This window comes from Phyllostomus discolor, chromosome 1 (genome assembly GCF_004126475.2).
Source record: "Phyllostomus discolor isolate MPI-MPIP mPhyDis1 chromosome 1, mPhyDis1.pri.v3, whole genome shotgun sequence".
NCBI classification, from domain to species: domain Eukaryota; kingdom Metazoa; phylum Chordata; class Mammalia; order Chiroptera; family Phyllostomidae; genus Phyllostomus; species Phyllostomus discolor.
Genome location: NC_040903.2, coordinates 154,994,958 through 155,019,291, shown reverse-complemented (window position 1 = coordinate 155,019,291; position 24,334 = coordinate 154,994,958). Strand labels below are relative to the sequence as shown.

General features: G+C 42.1%; 2 protein-coding genes across 3 annotated transcripts in view; one reads left to right on the top strand and one right to left on the bottom strand.

The window, feature by feature from the left end:
• The window catches only part of NUSAP1 (nucleolar and spindle associated protein 1), a 30,468-nt gene extending 17,557 nt beyond the window's left edge, over window positions 1-12,911 (bottom strand). The window contains exons 1-4 of one of the 2 annotated variants that reach the window (XM_036031936.1): window positions 12,650-12,911; window positions 5,290-5,358; window positions 2,148-2,342; window positions 421-577 (exon numbers count right to left, since the gene is read on the bottom strand). In XM_036031936.1, the coding sequence (XP_035887829.1) occupies window positions 421-577; window positions 2,148-2,342; window positions 5,290-5,358; window positions 12,650-12,742 (514 nt within the window). In that variant the 5' untranslated portion in view covers window positions 12,743-12,911. The remainder of the gene's footprint in view (window positions 1-420; window positions 578-2,147; window positions 2,343-5,289; window positions 5,359-12,649) is intronic. The other variant, XM_028506710.2, reaches the window with a different exon arrangement.
• Window positions 12,912-13,051: 140 nt separating this feature from the next.
• On the top strand, window positions 13,052-23,711 carry OIP5 (Opa interacting protein 5). The gene is made up of 5 exons (XM_028507204.2): window positions 13,052-13,428; window positions 13,665-13,731; window positions 18,799-18,921; window positions 19,989-20,070; window positions 22,854-23,711. The coding sequence occupies exons 1-5, from the start codon at window positions 13,110-13,112 to the stop codon at window positions 22,908-22,910; spliced, it is 648 nt and encodes a 215-aa protein (XP_028363005.2). The 5' UTR covers window positions 13,052-13,109; the 3' UTR covers window positions 22,911-23,711.
• Window positions 23,712-24,334: the final 623 nt, after the last annotated feature.

Sequence of the window (24,334 nt, the reverse complement as noted above, 5' to 3'; positions counted from 1 at the left end):
TTTACCTTCAGTAACTGTGATATAACTTTATTTGCAAATAGGGTCTTTGTAGACATAGTCAAGTTAAGACGAGGACATTAGGTGGAAACCCTAATCCAACGTGACTAGTGTCCTTAGAAGCAGACAGGGAGAAAGTCACACAACAGAGGCAGAAACAGGGATGCAGTTGCAAGCCAAGAAACACCAAAGGTCAGCTGCCACCACCAGGAGGCAGATGGAGGCCGGGAAGAGCTCCACCCAGGGTCGGGGAGGAGCAAGGCCCTGCTGGCACCTTGGTTTCGGATGTCCCACCCCCAGAACGTGAGAGAACAGATGTGTGGTTTCGCGGCACCCAGTGTGCAGTGCTTTGTGACAGCAACCACAGCAACGTAAGGCATGCAGCTGCCCTTGCAATTTTGGAGTTTTAGTTAATTGGCATACCGTTTATTCTCCTTTTCCCCGAGGACACCGTATTCTCTACTCCTTGGTTCTCATCTGGCAGAGAAGGAACATCTGCAGCAGTTCTGAGAGTCTGGGCGTCCTGCTTTTCTTGACTCTGGAACTCAGTGGGATCACTTGCTTTTATCTCTGAATGATCCTGTTACATATTTTAAAAGGAAATAAATGATTTAAATGATAAATAAGTGGTTATCACATTTGAAAGTTGCTAAGAAAGTGCATCTTAAAAGTTCTCATCACAAGAAAAACATTTTTGTAACTGTGCATGGTGACGTACATTAACTAGACATATGGTGCTCATTTTGTAATATATACAAACACTGATCAAATCATTAGGTTGTACATCTGAAACTAAAGTAATCTTATATGTCGCTTACATTTCAATTTAAAAATATATCAATAAAAAATTAAAAGCATTGCTTTGGCTGGTGTGGCTCAGTGGACTGAGCGCCAGCCTGCGAACCAAAAGGTCTGATTCCTGGTCAGGGCACATGCCTGGGCCGTGGGCCAGGTCTCAAGTTGGGGGCATGCAGGAGGCAACCGATAAATGTTTCTCCCCCCCCCCCTCCATCCCTTCCCCTCTCTCTAAAAATAAGTAAATAAAACCTTTTCAAAAATGTAAAAACATTGCTTACAGTCAGATATTTTTCACAAAAGTAATCACTACCTTGAAAAGCTAGGTACCAAGGTGAGGAGGGAAAGAGTTAAAGTAGGAGAGTAAGATTTTTTAAAAATGTTATTTATTTTCTTTTAGAGAGAGGGGAAGGGAAGGAAAAAGAGAGGGAGAGAAATACCAATGTGTGGTTGCCTCTCATGTGGCCTCCGCTAGGGACCCGGTCCGAAACTCAGGCAGGTACCCTGACTGGGAATCAAACCTACGACTCTTTGGTTTGTAGCCCAAGCTCAGTCCTTTGAGCTACACCAGGCAGGGATAGGAGAGTAAAATTTTTGTGTGGCAGATTTGGTTCTCTGCCTCACCAAGAGTCACAGCATATGAATCTGGGACTAAGAAATACTAGGGATCACTGGAAGGCACAAATGGCAGGACTAACTCTCTCAGGGATGAGAAACTAACACTAAGAGACCCTGATAGGCTAATGACTAAGGGACTGTACAAAGCTACAAAATAAATACTAGGACCACGTTTTGTAAAAATTACATTTGAAGAGCCTTGGCTGGCGTAGCTCAGTGGATTGAGTGCGGGCTGCAAACCAAAGTGTCGCAGGTTCGATTCCCAGTCAGGCCACATACCTGGGTTGTAGGCCATGACCCCCAGCAACTGCACATTTATGTTTTTCTCCACCCCCTCCCTCTCTAAAAATAAATAAATAAATAAAAAATAAATAATTACATTTGAATGAAAGGATAATATAATCAGAGTCCTCTCAAAGCAAGTGAGCCAGGCCCCTGCAATCACATGGCCTGGGACAGGATAGGAGAGAGAAAAAAAATTGTATTTAATGTTGGTTTTTCTTGCCTTCCTATGTACTACACCTCACTTAAGTAAACACTTAATGAAGGTTCATATTTCTCCAACAAATATTTAATTTGTGCTTAATACTTAGTAAGTGCTTCCTGAGCACCAGCACCAGGGCAGACGGCGAGCAGCCCACACACGGCTCTGTGCGTTCACGGGGCTCACAACACACAGGGTTTACCGCTACCTGCCAGCATAAGGGAAGTAAAAAGAAAGTTCCTTAAGAATATACCAATTCTGGCGCGGGTAGTGGCTTATCTTCAGTTTGCACAAGTCCATTTACTTGGGAGTCAGGATTGTGGTGGACAGTCCTGCGCCTTTTCCTTGTCTTGGCGACACGCCCAGCTGGATGCCTCTCAGCTTGTTCCCGGCTGGTCATCTGCATCTCGGTCTCATCACAAGAGGATGCAGAAGTCTGACTTTCATCCTGAAAAGAGACATTGATCTGCTATGTCCTATGTATAGAAGTATAACTCTCAGGAAGAATCAGCATTTAGGAGGAATAAAAAACATACAGTACACATACAAAAGACATTTTTGAAACTCTTGAGCACTAAATTACAGGCAAGGAGGACAAGACACACAGAGTATTCAAAAGGAAATAATCACATTTAACAACCCAGGCTAAAAGACTAGGCTAGGAAAGCAAGTAACATTATTTCCGTGTGAGTAAATAAGCAAATTACTAAAAGTGTATTAATTTATTGAATATATGCTATGTGCTGGACAGCATACTATAACAGTATGACTAACAGTAATTACAGCTAATGTCACAACTTTTTTGGATGGTTTATGTAGATTGCCTCATCGCAGGCCAGGTCCCCAGTAGGGGGCGCACAACCACACACTGATGTTTCTCGCAGGTCCGATTCCCAGCTAGGGTACATGCCTGGGTTGCAGGCCATAACCCCCAGCAACCACACATTGATGTGTCTGTCTGTCTGTCTGTCTGTCTCTCTCCCTTCCCTCTCTAAAAAATAAATATATAAATAAATAAATAATAAAATAAAAAGCATGTATTATAAAAAATTCAAATACTAATGAGATTATAATGAAAATAATTAGTTCTCTGTCTAGCCTTCCTATAGCTCAGGTTTAATTTCAGGTGGTTACTTATATATCACTAGTGATTTGCTGAAGAGATATTCACTTACATTTTCTTTTTTTTTTCAAAAATATTTTAAAGATTTTATTTATTTATTTTTAGGGAGGGAAGGGAGGGAGAGAGGGGGAGAGAGAGAGAGAGAGAGAGAGAGCGAGCGAGCGCGGGAGAGAAACATCAATGTGCGGTTGCTGGGGGTTATGGCCTGCAACCCAGGAATGTACCCTGGCTGGGAATCGAACCTGGGACACTTTGGTTCCCAGCCTGCGCTCAACCCACTGAGCTACGCCAGCCAGGGCTACATTTTCTTTTTTTACTTATATTTTCAATAGCTATTTTTAGTGCCTATCACGTGCTAAAATGACCTCATTTGCACCACTCATCTCCCCATCTTCTTCCTAACAGACTCTCATCACGTTAGTCACACTAATAGTTCCCTTTGTAGTTTTAAACAAAGACCCTAAATCTTGTTCCACATTGTATATAAAATATCTAGCTTGTAAACTTATCAGCACCCTTATATGTCCCTTCACCTCTCAACTTCTGTCATCTATTCTTAAGTTTCCAAGTTGCTAAAACTACAGCCTGTTATGTAAGCTTAATCGAATCACCTGTGCCTTTTCTTGGTAGCTGGATTCTAAAAGCTGATAAATCAATAAGTTATTGTAAGGTTTTTTTAAAAAGATTTATCTATCTATTTATTTGTTTATTTATTGAGGGGAAGAGAGGGAGAAAGAGAGGAAGAGAAACATCAACATGAGAGAAAAACACTGATTGGTCTCGTAAGCACCCTGAACCCGCAACCCAGGCACGCGCCATGCCCAGGGATCAAATCTGCAACCACCTTTCGTTTTGTGGGATGATGCCTAACTAACTGAGCCACACCCGTCAGGGTATAAGGTTGCATTTTTTTTTAAAGCTTTCTTTTTCTACATCATCTTTGTTTTCTTTAGGGTAATCTTTTCATTTTGTTTATCTTAAGCTCTCTCAGACTACAGGCTTTCCTCAAATGTCTATGACTGCTGGGCTTTTATTCATATTTCAGTGCAAAAACCTCATTACTAGCTTGCTATGTGAGTGCTTGTTATCTTGTGGAATCTGACCTACTAGGTTCCTTAGGCAGGGAGGAGGCTATCACCCAGGGGATCCTTGAAGGCCAGAAGGCTTTTGCTTGATAACCATTTAATTTCCTTACAGAGAAACCTAATATTTTAGATTATAGTAAACACCTGGTACTCTGCACGTGAATAGACTGCCTTGTATTCTGACTGTTCAGTCCATTTCACTACGGTACCTGGACCCCACCTTCTGAGAGTGTAGTCGCCCTTGGTTTTGGTGAGGCTCAGGGCAACCCTGGCACATACCCTAACCCAGAACTGAACTGGAGACCTTTTGGTCTGCAGGATGACACCTAATCCCCTGAGCCACCAGTCAGGGCTATCCTTAATAATTTAAAACACGCATGTGCGCACATATAAATGAAATGATTTATTTGATGTAAAAACTTTCAATTAATTGAAAAAAATTTTCCTATTTTTAGTTAATTAAATCCTGGAATCAGAAAAATTTTGAATATTGAAAGTTTAAAAATGTTTGTAACTCAGAATATAGTTACAGAGACGAGAAAGTTAGATTTTCAGTTCATGTTTACATTGACCTTCATTTCCAGGAACTGCTGGCCAAGGCCCAGTTCCTTACGGCCATTCAACACTTTCCTCTGTCTCAAGTGAAGAAACCCAGCCCGACTGAAGCAACTATTGACCCTTTCGGTGTCGTGCTCCTCAGAACTCTCTGGTGTGGATTCAGAGCAGCCATGATCACCTCTCCTGTTGGCAGCGGTTTACAGTTCACTGCAGTTCTCCTCCACCGTCCCCACTTCGCCTGACTCTCACAGGACTCATGCAGCAGAGCGGGGAACTAAGAATCAAGGAGTATGAGGCCACACAAGAAGAAATGACGGAGCTGCTACTGAACCGGGGTTGTTCTGACTGTGAATTGACTTCCCTACGCACACGATGCTATCTCATACTTTTTGGCAACTAGTAGTTAACTTTTGCATTTGCATGGGAATATCTTATTCAACACATTACTTGCTGCAAGACAGTTTTGTCATTTTTACCCAGTAGTCATAATGAAAGGACTCACTACAACCAATAATGATCTCTCTGGTAAAAAAACCCAGCATGTCTTAAAAGCCACCACTAATTGTGCTTATCATTCATTAACTAAATATGGCAGTTTTGCTAAACAGGTGATAAGAAACCTTACTTACCTGATTTTCATTTTCTTTTCTTGCTTGCTGTTTCAGGTGGGCTTTCAAGGACTTTAGCAACTTGTCTGCCTGCAGGAGAGTTAAATATTTTAACAGTAGAGCCAAAAATCAAATATGCAAGACAGATACACTGAACGTTTCCTCCTGTTCTTGTATTCAAGTGTCCTTTAGGCAGGCTCTGGGAATGGCATAGAATCTGCCTTCACAGATTTCACAGCAGAGTGAAGTCAAAAAAAGGAAGCGGCAGTGATAATGCAGTGGCTCGGGGCCAACTTGAGGAAGCTCAGGATGTTGTGAGGGAACACAGGTGTGCTTGCCCACTAGGGTGGAGACTTTAGCAGGTCACTGAATACGCCGATTCTAAGATACAGACATAATGCCTCTAGCTGCTGACATCTGAAGGACAATTAGGAGAGAATGGGACGTAGGGAAAAAGGTTAAAAAAAAAAAAAGAAATAGCAGGGAAGGCAAGAATGAGCATGAAGTTTGCAACTCTACCGTTCAGTGTGGCTGGAGTGTACAGCTGTTGAAAGAGATGCTGAGGGAGTGCTGGGAAAGTGGGCAGGGCCTCAGCCGGTCAGGTCCTGTAAGCTTAAGTACATAATCTTTACCCTTAGGGTAAAGGGCAGTCTCTGAAGAATCCACAAAAGCAGGGCAGTGGATGACCAATTCTGCCTTACTCAGAATGACCACTCTGGCTGAACAATGTGCAGGGCATTTGGCGAGGGTCGGATGGAAGACAGGGAAACTGCCAAAGGACCATTACAGGAAACCCGAGACAACTGCGGCAGGAGCCAGAAGAAGGCTGAGGGCTATGGATGGATTCAAAAACTTCCTAGGGAGTAAGATCAGCATGAATGCGGGGATGAGGAATAGGGAACCTCTGTTACACCCAGAGGGCTGGCTGGGGCGCCTGCTGCAGTGCGGTGCTGTCCCTACGAGGGGAGTGCCGGAGGGGAGGGGGTCTTACTGAGGAGGACGGTTACAAGTCCTGGGGGAAGGGAACGTCTAGTTTCTCTTCCCACCCTAGGAAACCTTGTTCCTTCCTGAAAGAGGAATACTAATCCGACTGTTGTTTTCTTACGCATATTCGTTGCATTCTCTTTTCCTCCACTTCTACCCAGCCAAGCGGTTGACAGCCAGATTCAGATTCCTTTCTCAGGGCGATTCAGCCACTGGGCTTGGTGCTTCTCTGGCCACATTTATCATTAGTCATGTGTCCAGGAGAGAGTGGCAGAGATCCTGATTTGGTTTGGGCTTCAGGGGACAGGAGAGGCCGCATTGAGGGTGTGAAGCACATGCCCCAGCCCATTTTACCAGCTAGTAATAGAGTGGTACCTTATTTCCACACCACCCCATCTAGTAATAAAGTGGTACCTTATTTTCTACTTGCCTTTGTTCCTTGTGAGGCAGGCTAGGGAGCCAGGATAAATGGATAAGGGAAAGTGCGACAGATAGAGAAACAAACAGTTGGAAGCCATCTAGGAATAACCCATCTTTCTTAAACTGAGGACGCTCGAGAGTAAATGGTGTACACTCCTCCCCAACCAGAGGGCAAAGAGCTTAACTTACCCTACTCTGGGAGAGCAGAAATCCAATTATCACCATTTGAGCCAACCACACCCAGGACAGAGGAAGTTAAGGGAATGCGGTAAATCTCCTTTTGGTCCATTAGCTGATGACTATTCTATTGAGAGCCGCCCCCCCTTCGTCCTCCCTAGACTCCTGGCCTTTAAAATCCTCAAAACAACAACAACAAACACCAAAGTCACAGCACTGGCTCCTGGTCTCAGGAGCATGCGCACTTCTGCCCCCACAGGCACGGCATCTCCTAAACGCTAAGGGTCCCCAGGAGACTTGCAGCCAGGGAGCAGAGGGCAGTGGCAGTTCGTCCTGGGCTAACCCCTGAAACTTTCCCAGGCCCCTTTTCTCTGACTTCTTAGTGGGGCAACACAGGGCCGCCTAGGCTCATCTTCCCACTTGTCCCTCCCGTTGCTTCTAGGCCCTCCCTTGTTTCACCGTCCCAGACGGTAATAAACATACTCTGAAAATCACCTAGACTCGTGAACTCTTTCCTGTACAAAGTCAAGAACCCACATACTACCAGCGGGCCCTGGGCAGACCTGCTGAGAGCCAGCTCCTCTTTCCTGTAACACGTGAGCCTCTCTTGGGGTTGTCCCTGTGCAGGGGATGATCAGCAGGGCGGAATTTAGGCATTCGTGGTTCTGCTGTCGCTAACATCTTTCCTCCCAACTGCTTTACTGGAGTATGGTGGACATACCAAAGCTGGAGATATTTAAACTATACAACTTGACGTGTTTGGAAATAAGTATACGCCCATAAATCCATCACCTCCAACAGTTAGTTTCCTATACACTTTCGGATTTTTTTGGTGGTATGAGCACTCAACTAAGACCTATCCTCTTAGCAAAGTTTTAGGTATATGATACAGTATTGTTAGTCATGAATTCTACATCATACAGATTTCCAGGACACCTTGAAAATATCATGAAACTCTCAGCCAATGCACAATGACGATGACGTGGGGGTGTGCGTGGCAGAGCCAAGGGAGGGCTTCTAAGCAGGTTGTATGATAAGGAGCGGTGCTCAAGAGGGTGAGCTGGAGACACAGATGTTGTGCCAGCACACACTCATGCACGCTCTGCATGGGCATCGATGGGGTCTAACACTGTCCTGAGCGATGGAGAGACAGCGGTGAACAGAAGAGGAGAGGCCTCTGCTTTCAGGAGCCCCAAGCAGCGGAACGGTAGAACTGCCTAGTAACCAAGTAAGCTGAAGCAAACATGGCACTGGGTCCTATGAAACAGAAAGCAATGCTGGTAACTAGATGGGGGGCGCTACCCGAGTTAGGATGGTAGGAAAGGCCTCTCAGAGGTGTGGCTTTTGAGGTGAGATGTGAGTCAGAAGACAACGCAGCAGGTGAAGATGGGAGGGAGGAGCATTCCAAGCAGGGGACACCACGCCCAGAGGCCCTGGGATGGTTGGTGAACGTGAAGGACAGAAGGGAGCCACATGGTGAACACCTGGGCAGGTGGAGGGCAGGGGGCGAGGGAGGCGACCGGAGGCTGGGCAGGAGATGGCTCCGGGCCACAGCTAGCCGTGGGGATTTCTTCCTCTTAACTTGCTATTACAAAATATAAATCTATAGAGAAGTCAAAATAGTTTGGTAAATACTCTTATACTCCCCATGTACATTTAATACTTGTTAATATTGTCTCATGTTTGCTTACTCTCTGTATTAATTAATATGCTTCTTACCATGCTATGTGAAAGTTCCCGACATGATACTTTACCACTAAATACATCAGCCACGCCTGCTAAAAATAAGATTTTCCTACATAACCTTGAATGAATTACCATACCTAGGAAAGGTAATGATTTCCCAATGTCCTCTGATACATAGCTCAGATCTCCTTGACCGTCTCCAATGTTAGCTGTTTTCTTTTAAAAAATTTCCCTTCAAATCAGGATCAAGCCAAGTTTCTCATATTACTTTTGGAGGAGTTTGGATTTTATTTTAGGTGTAAGTAAAGTCATCAGAGGGCACCGGGCAGAAAGAAAATGACTCGTCCTAAGTTCCAAATAGCTCTCCACTACCAAGAGGACACTATTGTGAGGCACGAGTAGAGGCAAGGAGAGCATCAGACAGGCCCAAGCAGTGGCCAAGGGAGGAGGGTGCCATGGCCCAGGATGTAGCACTGGAGATGGTGCAGAGGTCAGACTTCAAGTTAATTCTAAGGAGGAGCTGACAAGGGTGGATGGTTGTGAGCAGTGATGGGAGGAAAGAGAGTGATCTAAAGTAGATCTGAATCATTTACTGAGATTGGGAAGAGATCTTAATTGTTTTGAACTGACCAAGCTGTTTAAGATGCACTTAAATATATGAGTCAGCAGCTCAGGGGAGAGTCTGCACAGGAGATGGTAGATTTCAGAGTCATTAGTCCTAGAAGAATGGATAAGATTACTAAGGCAGAAAGCACAGTTATAGAAAAGGCCAAGGAGAGAACTGTGGGGTACTCCACGGTTAGAGATTTGGCAGAGGAAGACTAGCAAAGGAGACTAGAAAAAAAGTGCTAGTAAGGCAGGACAAAATGAAGTATCAAACAGATGGACCACGAGCTTTGTAAGATGCAGGACATGGCTTCAATAGGAGCGATTTCAGTGGAAAAGAACAGAGAAATTGGGCAGTAGATGAAGGATGTGGGGTCAGGAGAGTTTTAATTTTTTTTTAAAGATGGTGAAATCTGTAAGGTATATGAATGTCTAACCACTATGCTATACACCTGAAACTAAACTAACATATTAACTGTCAATTGTAAGAGAAAAAAAAAAGGTGATGTTAAGATTTGATTGTATGCATCACGGATAGGAGCAGCAGAGTGGGAGAAACTGATGTAGGAGAGAGGCATTACAGAGTGTACCATGGAGAAAGAAACAGGATCCCCAGCACAAGTGGCAAGGCCGCCCTTAGGCACAGCCTTTTACAGTAGCAGGAGGGAGGCAGAGTAGGCAGGGACAGGTGCAGGCTGCCTGCAGTGTTTGGGGGTGGAAAGATGAGATAATGCTCAGCTGACTGCATCTATTTTTCCATGGCATACGAGGAAACGCATCAAGTGAGGAAGGGGAGCCAATCTGAGGGGAGAAGATATGAAATGATTGTCCTTAAAAATGGGAAAGTTAATGACTACCAAGAAATGTGAGAGAATCAAATGGCACTTTTACAATTTATGTCCATAAATTGAAATTAAATTCAGAGAACAAACTTAAGTGATTTTTTTTTCTTTTCCCAGCCAGGATCAGCTGGTTAGATATAGGCAAGGATTAAGCACAAAGCTGAGTTTAATCAGGCTTAGAGTTTTGCCAGGTGAGGGAGGAGCTCTGCGGGTGGAAACACGGCCGGGCTTTGTCCTCTAAACTGGCGGGAAGGAGAGGGAGGGCCTGAGTGAAAAAAGGGCCAGTGGCCACACAATACACATTGGTAACTGCCTCCTTCATTTTGCTTTGCCACTAATAACAGTATCTCAATCAAGAGTTAATATTTTCTCATCTAAATTTATTTAGAGTGTTATCATGCTGATGAGAACATTTTTTAAAATATCAAATCTTGATAATTTCTTAGAGTAATTTATTCATTTTTTGCTAAGTACTTGGAATTAAAAATGGCAACTAACTAATTTAATGAGTTCCTGGGCTGTACTAACTGTACATAATTCAAAACATTTCAATTATGGAAAATTTCAAATGCATACAAAAATAGAGACTCATGTTACGAACCCCCATGTTTCAACAATGATAACATTCTGCTGTTCTTCTAACCCCCTCTTTTTTCTTCAAGTATTGTATAGCAAATTCAAGGTATAACATTTCACCTGAAAACACTTGGTATGTATTACCAAGAGATAAGGACTTAAAAAAAAAGAGACAGAAACATAACCACAATACTATTATCATACCCAACAAAATTAACAATACCTTAATATAATTTAATACCTAGTCCGAGTTTAATTTTCTCCATCTCCAAGGTGTCTTTTTATAATTGACTATAATAAAGCCTTGTATGATCAAATTTGTCTGAGAAATGATACCTCTCAACAAATATTTGACACTACATGCCAGAAATTGTGTGCTAGGCAGGCAACGGGGTCTGTAGTGACAACTACTGTACTGCTGCACCTCTATGAAAACAGATAACTGACTACCCTAGATTAGGTGCTTCGAGAGACAATGATTGGTGGGACTGTTTGGAGCTCTTCAGAGATCCAGTTCAGTGCAGGGGGTCACTATTAGCCAGAGCTCTGAATTCAGGTAGGAAGCCTCCACTGTAACTCTCTTGATACCTTCTGGTGCACTGCCAAAAAGTAGGTGTAAATAATAGTCTGAACAGCACCCGATCTGGGGTAGCCAGTTATCTGTTTTCAGAGAGGTGCAGTAGCACAATATTTGTCTCTACAGACCCCGTTGCCTTGCTAGCACACATTATCTGACACGTAGTGTCAAATATTTGTTGAGAGGTACCATTTCTCAAGACAAATTTGATTAACTATTCAGCATCTCCTATATAAAATGTACTGCAATTAATTCTGTAAAGACTTCCAAGCTGGAAGGATGAAATCCCTGTTCAAGGAACTTAAATTTTAGTAGAGAAGATAACATACACACACAAATAACCAGAGTACAAGGTGGAAGCTTGCAAATGTTCAAAGACAGCACTTGAAATTAAACTGTTTAAAAGCACAGGGGGCTCCCGGGATTATTGGGTTGGTGGACCTGTGGCTAAGGGAAAGAAGAGGAGGGAATGGGGCACCAAGTGAGTGGAGTCAGTTCAGGGAGACTGTGGAGAGTAACTGGAAATTATTCATGCAGATAAAGAAGACAGAGGGAGAAGAGGATCTGAGGCCGAAAGGTCAAAATTAGCAAAGGCACAATAAGGACAAAGGTACCAAGTGTTGAGCAACCAGTCCAGTTTCGATGCAGTCTTGGATAAAAGATTTTAGCCAGATTGCAAAAAGCCTAAGGCATTTAAGCTAAGGTATTAGGCTTTGTTTATGAAATATTCAGGAACCATTAAAGATCATAGCTCAGAATTATCTCCAAAGACACTCCTTTATCATTTGGCCCCAACAGATGGACACTAATTATTTTATTTAAATCACTTAAAAACATTTGGGATGGCTAATTTAGGCATTCATTCAGTGTGAATATCATAGCCACAAGAACAAATCTCCAAAGTATACATTAGCATTATGTGGGAAAACTCCACTAGAATCTAGTATAGAAACCCAATCCCAAACCGAACCCCCACATTTCCCCGCAATATTTGCAGCCTCGGAGTCAAAGACCTTACTGGTTTGGAGACACCAACACAAATAGCGATCAACAAATGAACGATCATTTCAGATCAAGGATGAATTTATAAAATGTGTCCACGGGGGTGGTCCCCTAAAAACCATCCTTTCTTCTATTTCCCCCAATAAAGTAGCAAGTGATTTTGAGCGCTATTACAATTTACATAAGTGTAACTGTGTTGAATTTTCCAAAAGCCAAGGCTGTTATTTCCGCGGCTGCCTAACAATCGGCATTAGAGCCAGCGTTCCTTGAGCTTTCTGGGCCTGCATTCGCAATTGATGCCCTGGAAAGTATCACAGAGTAAAAGCAAACCAAACAAACCTCTTTGAAGCCGAGGCCTAGGGCTCCCTTTCCGCCCAACTTTTGCAGTTGGACGAATACTAACGAACCAAATCTAATCCCACAGGGACGAGTTCGATCCCTTCCCACCGCGACTCCCAAAGGCTGCTCCGCCTACCCCACCCGCTACCGTCCTGAGCCACCCGCTCCGTACCCTCAGGTTAGCCCGGAGGCCCAGACTCTTGGCCAGGTTCTGCAGGTCGCTGTACTTTAATGAGTCCAGCTCCTCCAGTGAGGGGACGGTCATCGCGATCTGCAACGCAGGCAACCACACAGAGTATCCTCCACCTCAGCTGCACCGTTCAAAACTCTGGCGCCACTGTAAGCGTTGACCAAGCTAAGGTCTATAGACAGTTTAAATTAAGAACGCTGCACTTCCATTGGTTAACAATGTTGAAGGCGGGGTTTCCTAGCGTTGGCCAATAGAAAGGCTGACTCCTCTTACCAAAGGCAAATTCTACCCAACCCCTCACCCAAGCTTAGGCTCCGAAGGGCGTGTCCAGGTACTGACTGTGCTCCAGGCCTCGGCTCAAGTTGTCCAATGAAAAGGCAGGAGTCGGGTTTGGGGGCGGGGCCTTGTGCGTGTTCAAAATCTAGGCGGCGGCTGCGAGAAAATGGCGGCTCCTTCGCGGTGGCAATTCTCTTGCTACGCAAAGCCGCGGGAGGGTGACTTTTGTGATGGCACTAAGACAATTGACGAAACTTCTTTTACGACTTCCATGGAGTGGGACACACAGGTGGTGAAGGGGTCCTCGCCGCTTGGCCCCTCAGGAATAGGGACGGAGGAGCCGTCATTAGGCCCGCGGCTGCCGTCCTGGCTGCAGCCCAAGAGGTGCATCGTGTTCCAGTGCGCGCAATGCCACGCTGTGCTCGCTGACTCGGTGCACCTCGCTTGGGACCTCTCGCGGTCCCTCGGGGCCATCGTCTTCTCCAGTGAGTGTGGGCGGTGTTTGGGTAAGGTGAAGGAGGGTCCCCAGAGGGTGTTCCCGGTTTCTCTCTGGGTGGCCGAATGTCTGCTGGGCTAGAAAACAGGATTAAGATTTGGAAATTAACCCATTGCCAGGGTTGGGAGCAAGTTTTGTGGACATGATGAGCCTATCTGGAAGGGGTAGTTTTCCCTTACGAAGTCCCCAAGCTACTCATTCTGACCCGCTTTTCTTTCTTCCTAGGGGTTACAAATAACGTGATTTTGGAAGAGCCCTTCCTAGTTGGCATTGAAGGTTTACTAAAAGGCAGGTACGCGCTGAGTTCCGGATCCGACTCTAGTCCCTGACTTGATATTGAAGAACGTAGAATAGACCTGCACAAGGAGAAAACAGTTTGTTTCAATTGTTCGCTGGAAGAAAAGTTTATTCCATTCATACAGTGCATTGGAAGTATATACTCCTTTTACCTGTTTCAGGCTTCTACAAACTTCATGCATTAATGAATGGAAAAGTTGTATTTGTGTAGATTTTAAGATCTTTCTGGCCCTGGCTGGTGTGGCTCAGTAGATTGGGTGCTAGCTTCTGAACTGAAAGGTCGCTGGTTCAATTCCCAGTCAGGGCACATGCCTGGGTTGCGGCGGGGTCGGGGGGTGGGGGGGGCAACCAATCCATGTACCTCTCACATGTTGATGTCTCTCTCACTCTTTCTCCCTCCCTTCCCTCTAAAAGTAAATAAATAAAATTTTCTTTATACAAAAAGATCTTTCTGAGGGCCACATATCCCTAGTGGCTGGTGCAAATAAAGTGAGGCTAAGAAAGCTGTATCTAGTAGAGCAGTGATTTTCAACCTATTTCATCTCATGGCACACACAAACTAATTAGTAAAATTTTATGGTACACCAAAAATACATATATTTTGCCAATCTGATGAAAAATAGGTATAATTTTGGCTGTTGTTGTGTTGGCTGTTGTCATTCTTCATTTGACAATCTAATGGAAAAGAGGTCAGTGCTCCAGACTAAATAGTTATATACTGCTTATTTCAAAAATTCTTGCTGCACACGAGTTGAAAATGCTGTTGTAGTAAAGGGAAAAGGAGAAAATTATCTTTTGGTATATAGTGAGAATAACTTATTAGAAACCACACCCTTTGAGGTAACTAGGACTTTTAAGTTTACATTTAACCTGGAGTTTGTAATAAGCAATGGCAGGACTAATTCTGCTGTAACCCAGAAAACTGGGGGACAAACACAGCTGAAGGTAATGTGCTTGAATACAGTGATCAGTCCCTGATACCCATGGTTTTACTTTCCATGGTTCCAGGTACCCAGGCTCAACCACAGTCTGAAAATATTAAATGGAAAATTTCAGAAATAAGCAATTCATAAGTTTTAAATTGCGCATCATGCTGAATAGTGTGATGAAATCTTAAATGTGTTGCCTTTTGTCCAATGTATGTATGCTGTATATACTACCTGATGGTTTACTAGCTGGCTTGATTATCAGAGTAATTGTTACAGTGCCTGTGTTTGTGTTCAAGTAATCCTTTACTTAATAATGGTCCCCAAGTGAAAGAATAGTAATGCCAGCTATTCAAATATGCAGAAAAGAAGCTATAACGTGTGTGTGTATGTAGGAAAACACACAGTATAAATAGGGTTCAGTGCTAGTTGCCTGGCTCAGTTAGGTGGAGTGTTGTTCTGTGCACCCAAGAAAGGGTGCTGTTCCAGTTTCTGGTCCAGGCACATGCCTGTGTTGCAGGTCCATCCCCGGCTGGGGCGTGTACAGTGGACAACCAATGCATGTTTCTCTCTCCCCAACCCCCTCTCTCCCTTCTCTCTCTAAAATAAATCAATAAATATATCCTTGGTGAGGATATATATATATATATATATATATATAAACTATATATATATATATATATATATATATATATATATATAGTTTAGTATTATCCATGGTTTCAGCATTCCTTGGGAGTCTTAGAATATGACTGGTGTGGCTCAGTGGATTGAGCACCAGCCTCTGGACCCGAAAGGTCACCATGTTGGTTTTTGGTCCAAGTATGTGCCTGGGTTGTGGGCCAGGTTCCCTGTTGGGGGCGTGAAGAGGCAACCAATCAATGTTTTTCTCACATATTGATGTTTCTCTCTTTCTCTTTCATTCTCCTTTCCCCTCTCTAAAATAAATACAATTTTTTTTAAGTTTCCACTGAGGATAAGGGGTACTACTGTATTGCCTAGTAAACTTTGCATCTTGCCTGTACTATGATTTACAAGTGACAACAAAGTACTCAGTGAATTTTTTATGATAAGGCTCCTCAATTTTGAGTGTTGGCTCTAACAGCAAGATAGTTAATTCTAACCAGTTTGGTTCAGTTTTAGGGTTAAAGTGTAGGAATTCTTATTTGCTTTAGTTACTAACCAGGAAGAGTTCTGTTGCTCCTCTTTCCCATCTGAATGACCCTAGCCTTACTGGAGTGTCCTCTTCCCACCCAAAGAAAACAGAGGGAAGGAGTGGTGGCCAACTTGGAATTGGACCGTATGGGGCCAGAGGCAGAAGCTCTCTGAATATCACCTTAGAAGGAGGATAATGCACCTAGACCCATGCTGTTCAGTGCTGTAACCACTAGCCACATCTAGCTATTGAGCATTGTGGCCATTCTGACTTGAGATAGGTTATAAGTGCAAAATACATACTGGATTTTGAACACTTGGTACCAAAAAGTTAATATTTAGAAATAATGATTACATGTTGAAATATATTTTTGATATATTGGGTAGCATAAAATATATTAAAACTAATTTCACCTGCTTAAATTTTTTTTAACTGACAGAATTTTAAATTACCTAATGTGGCTCATATATTTCTGTTGAACAGTACTGATCTAGATGGTTTATAAAACACTAGAGGGAAGGAACGATGTATTTGGGTATTTTTGGAATACGGGGAGCGGTGGGACTTGGCGGGAAGAGATTGATTATCAGGAATTTGTTCATGCAATTATGGAGGATGAGAAGCCCCAAGAGCTGTAGTTAGCAAGCTGGATACACCAGAGAGCCATTGGTTTAACTCCAGTCCAAGTTCACAGGCCTGAGAACCAGGAGAGCCAAAGGGATAAGTTCTAGTCCAAAAGCCAGCAGGCTCTAGAGCCAAGAGGAGCCTACATTTCAGTTCAAGTCCAAAGGCAGGATGAAAGACCAATGCTAGAGTTCAAAGCAGTCAGGCAAGAGTTCCCTCCTACTTTTGAGAGAGTCAGTCTTTTGTTCTAGTCCAGCACTGGTAAGATGAGGGCCACCCACCTTAGTCCTCACAATGTGCTTTACTCAGTCTACTGATTGAAATGGCAATCTCACCCTAGTTGATGTGGCTCAGTGGTTGAGTGCTGGCCTGCGAACAAAAGAGCTGCGGGTTCAAGTCCCAGTCAGGGCACATGCCTGGGTTGCAGGCCAGGTCCCCAGTAAGGGGCACGTGGGAGGCAACCACACATTAATGTTTCTCTCCCTCTTTCTTCTCTCCCCTCTGTCTAAAAATAAAGAAATTAAAAAAAAAAAAAAGAAATGGTAATCTCTTTCAAAAGCACCCTCACAAACACATTCATGATGATGTTTGACAAAATAACTGGGCACACTGTGGCTCACTTAAGTTGACATACAAAATTTAACTATCACTTGTTAACTTGACATCCACACGTATCTGTTAAAACCATACTTAATCTTCAAGTAAAGACAATAACAAGATCATAATTGTGTAACATGGTGCAACTATTTTACATACAACCGAAAATGAACCAACCCTTTCTCCAGAAAAGGGGATAAAGTCTGTAACTGATGTTTACTTTTCTCCTTGCTTTCTCATAACTTAAATACTATGGTACAAATGTAACAATAATGTTATAGACAATAACCTATTGTTACATGATAAGGGAATAAGAAAGGGAAGAAAACATACGCACGTTCATAACAAAACAGTGGAAATATTCATGACAGTTACAGCTCTCTTTTCTATAACTGGTCACATGCTCATAGCTGCTGTTTGTAACTACCTTCTGCTGCCCATTGTGCATTCCTGCTGCCTTCAGCACGCGCTCCACTGGGCATAGTTCTTTACCTGCTGTGGGGGTACAAACCTTTGTGAAGGACCTGAGCCATTAGCAGACTACTATTTAATGAAATAAAAATGACCACAGTCAACACAACAAGAGCCAAAATTATACCTATTTTTTTCTCAGATTGGCAAAAATATATTTTTGGTGTGCCACAAAATTTTAGTAATTAGTTTATGTGTGCTATGAGATGAAAAATGTTGGAAGGTCTATAGTTATATGCTTTGTCTGATGTAATTAATTCCTACATAGGATTTAATTCAAATTAATGCAACTTTATTTTATGGCTGGCTTTGTGGTTGCCGTCGTCACAAAAAATGCAGTACTACACGTGTGGTCTAGGACTTCATTTACCAATAAATTTAGTGTATTTTGTTGCTTGGGTTTTTTAATATCCATTGACATGAATCTTTATTTTTAGCCATGTGATTTTTGAACTCCATTTTACTGTGTACAAGTTTCTTCTCTTACCAAGACACTTTAAAATTGCTTTCAAAAATAAAAGTAAAAAAAAAATTGCTTTTAGTACATGCATAAGGTAACATGTTTTATTTTCCCTAAAACATTTCTTTGTAATTTTTGAATGTTCGTGTATACCAGCAAATATGGTAAGTAAGTAACTTACCCAAGTGGTATAACTCACTAAAATCAACATTTCTCGATTCTTCATCCAGTAATGTTTCAGAGGATGAAGGAAAAGAAAATTGATGGCTTGCTAGAGTAATAGGATTCCTTCTCTTTTTAAAAGTTTTTTGTTTCATCTGCAAAATAAAAATCCTGGTTTGAATGCTATTAATAAATTGTTTAGTAAGGCCTAGTCAACTTGCTTGCTCATTGGTAGCTAATTTAAATGGTCATGTGTCGTTTTATATGTTTAAATGTTAATCTGATTAGTTAGCTCTTTTTCTGCTTTTCAGACATAAATTACTTTTCTCTGTTGAAGTGACAGTTGTGCATCCATGATTTTTTAAAATTATGTATTTTTTCCCATTACCATTTAGTCCCCTCATACCCTTCTTCCCTCCCGCAGTCACCACATTGTTGTCCATGTCCATGAGTCCTTTTTCCATGGCTGCTTTTGTGGCTGCAGTCCACAAGGTTATCTGTCATCGTCATCTAAGGTGTAATTATATTAAAACTTGAGTTAACCTTTCTTGAATGTGACAGTCCTATGATAGCATAGTTTTTAGGAATGCTTCCAGAGAGTGGTTATTTTCTATTTGTTTCTGATTTTCTTTCTTACCCATGTTCTGTTTTTTTTTTTCCTCCCAGCACTTACAACCTTTTATTCTGTAGTTCCTGTGGGATTCCCATTGGTTTCCATCTGTATTCTACCCATGCTGCCCTGGCTGCCTTGAGAGGACACTTCTGTCTTTCCAGTGATAAAATGGTGTGGTGAGTAGACTTAGATACTCTTTTATTTTTAAGGTTTTATTTTATTAAGTTTTAGAGAGGGGAAGGGAGGGAGAAAGAGAGGGAGAGAAACATTGATGTGTGAGAGAGACATCGATCAGTTGCCTATCCTATGTGCCCCGAATGGGAATCAAACCCACAACCTAGGCATGTGCTCTGACTGGGAATCAACTAGCAATGTTTCACTTTGGGGAACGACACTCAACCAACCGAGATGCACTGGTCAGGGCAATTTCTTAATCTTTAAAGTGAGTTGGACCCAAAGGTCTATATATTCTTTTTGATTAAGTAGAAATTGGGAAAGTATAGGTAGCATGAGTCTGGGAATATGATAAATCTATATCTGTGTATATCAAAATGAATTTGGATGCCAGACACAGAAAAGCTGACTCACAGTGGCTTCCACAAGTCAGGGTGGGGGGTGGTTGGCCACTCCAGGAGTCTTCTAGTGGCTCAGCTGCGACAGGGCTCTGGGTCAGCATCTCTGGTTTTCTTGGCCTTTTCCTCTTGGATGAAAGATGACTGCTGGAATTATCTATAAACAGCAGCATCCCCACCTGGAAGGAAAAGGATATGGGAAGTATGGGAATATAGGGAAAGGTCTTCTTTATCGGCAAAATAATTATTGGCCAGAGCTGTGTCATATGATTGCCTTACGCTGGGTAAAACTGAGGAATGGCTTCTGGGTAGGCAACCAACAGTTGTCATGTGATTATTTTTCTTCTGACTGTGCTGCAGTATCTACTGAGAAGTGGGAAGCTTAGACTCCTCACGATTATTTATGTGACCCTGGTTTTTGTCTAGTTCTTCCTGGGATAATTTTGTCTCTTGTATTCCTGGCTGGCAAGGGCTGGGATGAGAAACTTAGGTTCCCTGATGGCTTGTTACTTGAGGATTTGTTTTTCCTACACGATACATTATGAATCTTGAAGTGGAAATCAGTAAGAAAGCAGTCTTTACTCGACAGATATTGCCTGAGAGGGCAAGTTTGGTTCATTTATAATCTTAACTGTAGTATGGTACTAATACTTTCTCTATTTTCTACCTAGCTACCTCTTAGAAACAAAAGCCATCATAAGTGCATCTGAAGTGTATATTCACAACATGCCTCTACCAGAAAAGGTTGCAGAGGTAAAATTTCATAATTCTTGTATGTTTCCTTTAATCTAGACAACTCCTGATAACTTGTACTAATAAACTTGGGGGCAATGAAGTGATGTGATACTCGCACTATTCTTTTTTTCTACCCCCAGCAGTTCTTTATACTTGGTTTGACATACCTTATTGAATTTATGACACAGCAAAGTATTGCAGTCCTATTGAAAGGTCTAGTTCAGGAGAGGCTGGAGATCCACTCTGCCCCTGCATTCCTGCACTCTCCATCCTGTGCTGGGAGTGGACACTGTCATCATACACAGATCTGCCCTCTTTGCACACAACATATGCTTAGATGTCTTAGAGGAGAGGGTGGTAAAATGATCACTAAGAATTCTTATTTAAGTGGTTTTTACTAGTGGTTGATGGTTTTGAGTTAAAAAAGCAACTTTGGTAGCTTGTCTACTCTGAGTGGAAATTTGGCTATAATTTTACTACCCTCAGAAGAATTTATTGTTCATTTTGTTTTTAGGAGTGTTAATAGTTTATTCCTTGCTAGTTACACATTTAGCAAGGAATCAGTAAGAATGCAGTCTTTAATATTTTGCTTTGTGTCACAAATTCAATAAGATATGTCAAACCAAGTTTAAAAAATTGTGGTAAAAATTAGGAGATACAAAGTATGACCCATACACAGAATAAAAAGCAGGCATCAGAAACTACCTTTTAAAGGGCCCAAATATTGGATTTAGAAGGAAAAGCCTTCAAAGCAGCTGTTATAAATTGGTCAAAAAAAACTAAAGAGAACCATGCTTAAAGAAGTAAAGGAGCTTTTTCTGCCGGAACTGCCATTTTCCAGTAATTCGCCAAAATGACTGACACAAATGGAAAGAGGAGAGGCCTTTTAGAAAACAGGGTGTTGCTCCTTTGGCCACAAACATGCGAATCGACAAGAAAGGTGATATTGTAGGCATCAAGGGAGTGGGCAGTGTTCAAAAGGAGTGCCCCACAGAGGTTCCCACGGCAAAAAAACGGTTCCTAGTCTACGTAGTCACCCAGCATGCAGTGGGCATTGCTGTAAACAAACAAGCGCATGATTCTTGCCAAGGGAGTTAATGCACATATTGAGCATATAAAGCCCTCCAAGAGCCAAGATAGAGTCCTGAAACACGTAAAGGAAAATGATCAGAAGAAGAAGGACGCCAAAGAGAGAGGCCCCTGGGTTCAGCTGAGGCGTCGGCCTGCTCCACCCAGAGAAGCGCACAGTGTGAGAACCAACGGGAAGGAGCCGGAGCTGCTGGAGCCCGTTCCCTAGGAATCCGTGGCAAGACAAGCGTGAAAAAAGAAAAGACCTCTGTACTGATTTTTTTTTTTTTTTTAAGAAAATGTAAGGTGACCATGTCTCATCAAATAGAGAATATCCCTGCCCTGGCCGGGTGGCTTGGTTGAAGAGTTGTCCTGTACACCAGAGGGTTGCAGGTTCAGTCCCCAGTTGGGATGCGTATGAGAGGCAACCGATTGACGTTTCTCTCTTTTCTGTCTCGCCCTCTCTCCATCCACCCCTTCCTCTCTTTATCTAAAATCAATAAATATATCCTCAGGTGAGGATTCAAAAAAAAAAAAAAGAGAAATAATCCTAAAGAGAGAGAAATTATAAAAAGAACATGATAAAAATCCCATGAGTTGAAAAGTACAATAGCTGAAATGGAAGATTCACTGCAGGGCTCAGTTGAACTGGTCAAAGAAAGAATCAGCTAACATCGAGATACAGATTGATGATCTCATGCAATCTGAAGAGGAGAGAAACAATGAAGAAAAATGAACTGAATGAACCTAAGAGACCTGCTGGACATATCAAGCACACATAAATATGCTTTGGTATATGGGGGTACAAATTGGAGAGGAGAGAGAGAAAGCAGTAGAAAAAATATTCAAGGAAACAATGGTTGAAAACTTTTCAAATTGATGGGGAACATTAATCTACATATTTGTAACCTCAGCAAGCTCAGGTAGGATAAATTCAGAGATCTGTACCCCAGCACATCCTAGTAAAAATACTGAATATAAACAGAAAATAATCTTGAAAGCAGCAAAAAATAAAAATTAAAAAAAAAGATTCATCCTATCCCATCAAAGAGCACCTCAATAAGATTAACAGGAAATAAGATTTTTTTTGTTAACCCTGAGTTCAGCAGAAGACTGTTATGCATTATTCTGTATTCCGTGATAAATTTGTAAGTTAATTTATGAGTCTAAGTACATACTGCGTGCTGAGTACACTGTGAAGTTGGGTTCTAAATACAGCTACTTTAAGGTGAAAGAACTATTGAAAATTATTGAATTGCAATAAACATCTCTTCTAAACCTGGGAAGCAGAGCTACTTTTGACCATTAGCAGAATATTAAAGAAAGTAATTTTTTTTTTTACTGTGAACAGGGTTAGAAAAAAGAATATATTCTTGCCACGAGAAAAGGAGAGGAAGACTAGTTGATGCTTCTGTCTCCACAAGTTCTCTTATTTTATTCTTGTCTTAGTTTTGGAGTTTCAGCCTGATGATAGGGTTAGGCAAGAAGGAGACAGAAGCAGTGATGTTCAGCCGCAATAAATGGTCTTTTTTCATGAGAAACTTATATCTGAGGATCTATTGTACTGTTATATTTATATACATTTCTTTCAGAAATAGAACAAATGTATTAATAAATGTGTTGAGGACACTGCCAGCTCCCAATAACTAGCGTTGAATTTGAAGTGACTTCTAGAATCAGCAAATTGAGAGATAGTTTATGATGCTCTGATATGTATATATTTCTCTTCCCAGCTGAAAGAGAAGATAATGTTAATGCATAGTCACTTAAATTCACTGATGGGATGTTGAAGGAAGTGGGCTCCTGACCAGTCCAAGCCAGAAAACTGATCCAGAACCAGAGCTTGAGTACCAGGGTCAGCCTTACTGCTATCTTCAAAAACAGTGCTGTTTGATAACTTCTTGAGAAAGACTGACTTCAAGAATGGACAGCAAATATGGTTTATTATGTTTATCTCAATGCTGATTTTCTAACTGATTTTGTGAAGCTGTTTCTCAAAGATTAGAAACTAAGGAGACTTCTGTCTAGGTTTCATAGCTATTTGCCTTCTGAATTATTTTAGCTTTCTTATAGTTTCATAATAATTTCTGAAAACATCTTCAATTGCACATTTAGGGATTAAGAGGCAGTGTGCCGTGCTCTGATCTAAAGATGCTTGTGAAAATAAAGTTGTACTTAATGTCGACTACTGTGATTCTTACGTGGAAGGGTAAGCAAGGGTGTGAATGAATACTGACAGTCTTTTTTTGAATGTAAAATACAGGGACATACCTATTCTATAGGTAATATTCAATAAGTTGGACAATATACAGTTTTTTCTTTTCAGTTGGAAACTGAGCTTAAGGGAATGAATAATAAAACATCAACATTACTGAAATGCTGTGGGGCTTTTTCATATTTTGCTGTACAGTAGCACTTGGGCTCAGCAGCTGTAGTAAAGGTTCGAAGAAAGGGGACATAGAATTACAAGCACAGGTAACAGGTAACTGAATTGGCCTTGGGGGTCAAGTGAAGTTTCAGAGGTGGTCTGAAAGGCAACTGGGGGTTAACGAGGTGGGGGAACAACCAATTCAAAGGCTCTGTAAGGCCCTTGAAAGGCGGCCTTCAGGAGTTCTGGTAGCCAGAGACCAGAAGGTGCAAGGTCCTCCTAGACTCTGGAAGGATGTTTATTTTAATCCCAAAATAATGAGAAACCCTTGGAGAATTTTCAAAGGAGGCCTATGGCAGGATCTGATTCTCAGAACCTGGTGATGGCTGTCCTGTGGAGAATGGGTGGGAGGGGCTCACACTGGCACAGTCAACAGACGGGACCAAGAGGTGGTGCTTAGGGAAGTTAACTTGGTTCAGATGTAGCTAAATTTTTTTTTAAAGCAGATTCTTTCCATTTTATACTGCATAAAGGATATTTCCCTTCAAAATATTTTAAGTTGTTGAAAATTCTAATTTGCTTTATGCTTCTAAGTTGCAAAATTTGGCTTTGTAAGCAAGGGTGTGAAGCTTCTGGGAACAGTCCAGAAAATTAGTTAACTATATTGAGTCATCTGAGGTTTTTTATTGTATGTCGGTCTGTCTGCCTCGATATATTTCCTTGATCTCAATTAAAAAGCTGGCCCTGGCTGGCGTGGCTCAGTGGACTGATCACTGGCTATGACCAGAGGGTTGCAGGTTCAATTCCCAGTCAGGGCACATGCCTGGGTTGCAGGCCAGGTCTCCA